The sequence below is a fragment of the Penaeus monodon genome, chromosome 32 (genome assembly GCF_015228065.2).
Source record: "Penaeus monodon isolate SGIC_2016 chromosome 32, NSTDA_Pmon_1, whole genome shotgun sequence".
Taxonomy (NCBI): Eukaryota; Metazoa; Arthropoda; class Malacostraca; order Decapoda; family Penaeidae; genus Penaeus; species Penaeus monodon.
The window spans coordinates 35,812,842-35,813,660 of record NC_051417.1 but is presented as its reverse complement, the minus strand read 5'-3'; the positions used below and the strand labels follow the sequence as shown (position 1 = coordinate 35,813,660).

General features: G+C 36.4%; 1 protein-coding gene across 1 annotated transcript in view; it reads right to left on the bottom strand.

Annotated features, from left to right (window-relative positions):
- Positions 1-819, bottom strand: part of LOC119593850 (palmitoyltransferase ZDHHC18-like) — a gene marked incomplete at its 5' end in the record, with an annotated part of 40,540 nt that overhangs the window by 16,406 nt on the left and 23,315 nt on the right. The window contains 2 exon segments of the mRNA XM_037942881.1: positions 68-177; positions 431-548. Of these exon segments, the coding sequence (XP_037798809.1) occupies positions 68-177; positions 431-548 (228 nt within the window).

The window sequence follows — 819 nt, the reverse complement described above, 5'->3', positions numbered from 1 at the left end:
TAGGTAAAACTCATGCAGTGGTTGTTATTTATGCTCACACTGAGTATCATCTACTATTAATACTTACTGAAGGTTGAACTGTGTGTACTGTGCCATAACTTCTTGAGGGTGCTTGATTTTCTGAGACCTTTCCTTGGGTGGTGGTAAGGTATTCTAGTGTTACTACACCTCTGCGATCTGAATGCAAGAGTGACCATTTAGTAATTATATACACATTTGTTGATTTTTTTTTTTTCTTTTTGCTCTCTTTATAGTACTATTACCTATGAGAAATTACCACAAGCACTTCAAGCCCTCTCTGGTTTCCAGAGATACAAAGACATACAAAGCATAAAAATGATAAAATGATTGCAGACTATTATATTTCACATGTGACAGGTTAACGGAACCATTACTTTCTAAAAGAAATACGATAGCTGTTCTTGTTTACCAATGAGACTTGGCTGAACTGGTCCACAAAGAACAGCCAGGCAGTTGAGGCAGAAGTTCCCATATCCATAGGGATTGAAGTTAGCTTGGCCACGGCGAGCAGTAAATGAACCTTTGATCTGCCAAAAGAAATATATCATTTCATGATCTTCTGACAATTAATACATTTCTCTATCGTAAATTAACAAGCTGTATAAATACACAGAAATATTTTTGTCCCTCATACAGTTCAGAGTAAAGTCAGTCATAAAACAGGAGACATACATACAAGCAACTGCTCCCCAACGTATTCATACGTCAGGTTTCTACTTTGTAAATCCAATATCAAACTGCCAGATACATAACCCCTAGCTCTGGGTAACTACTACACATATTCATATATACTAACAT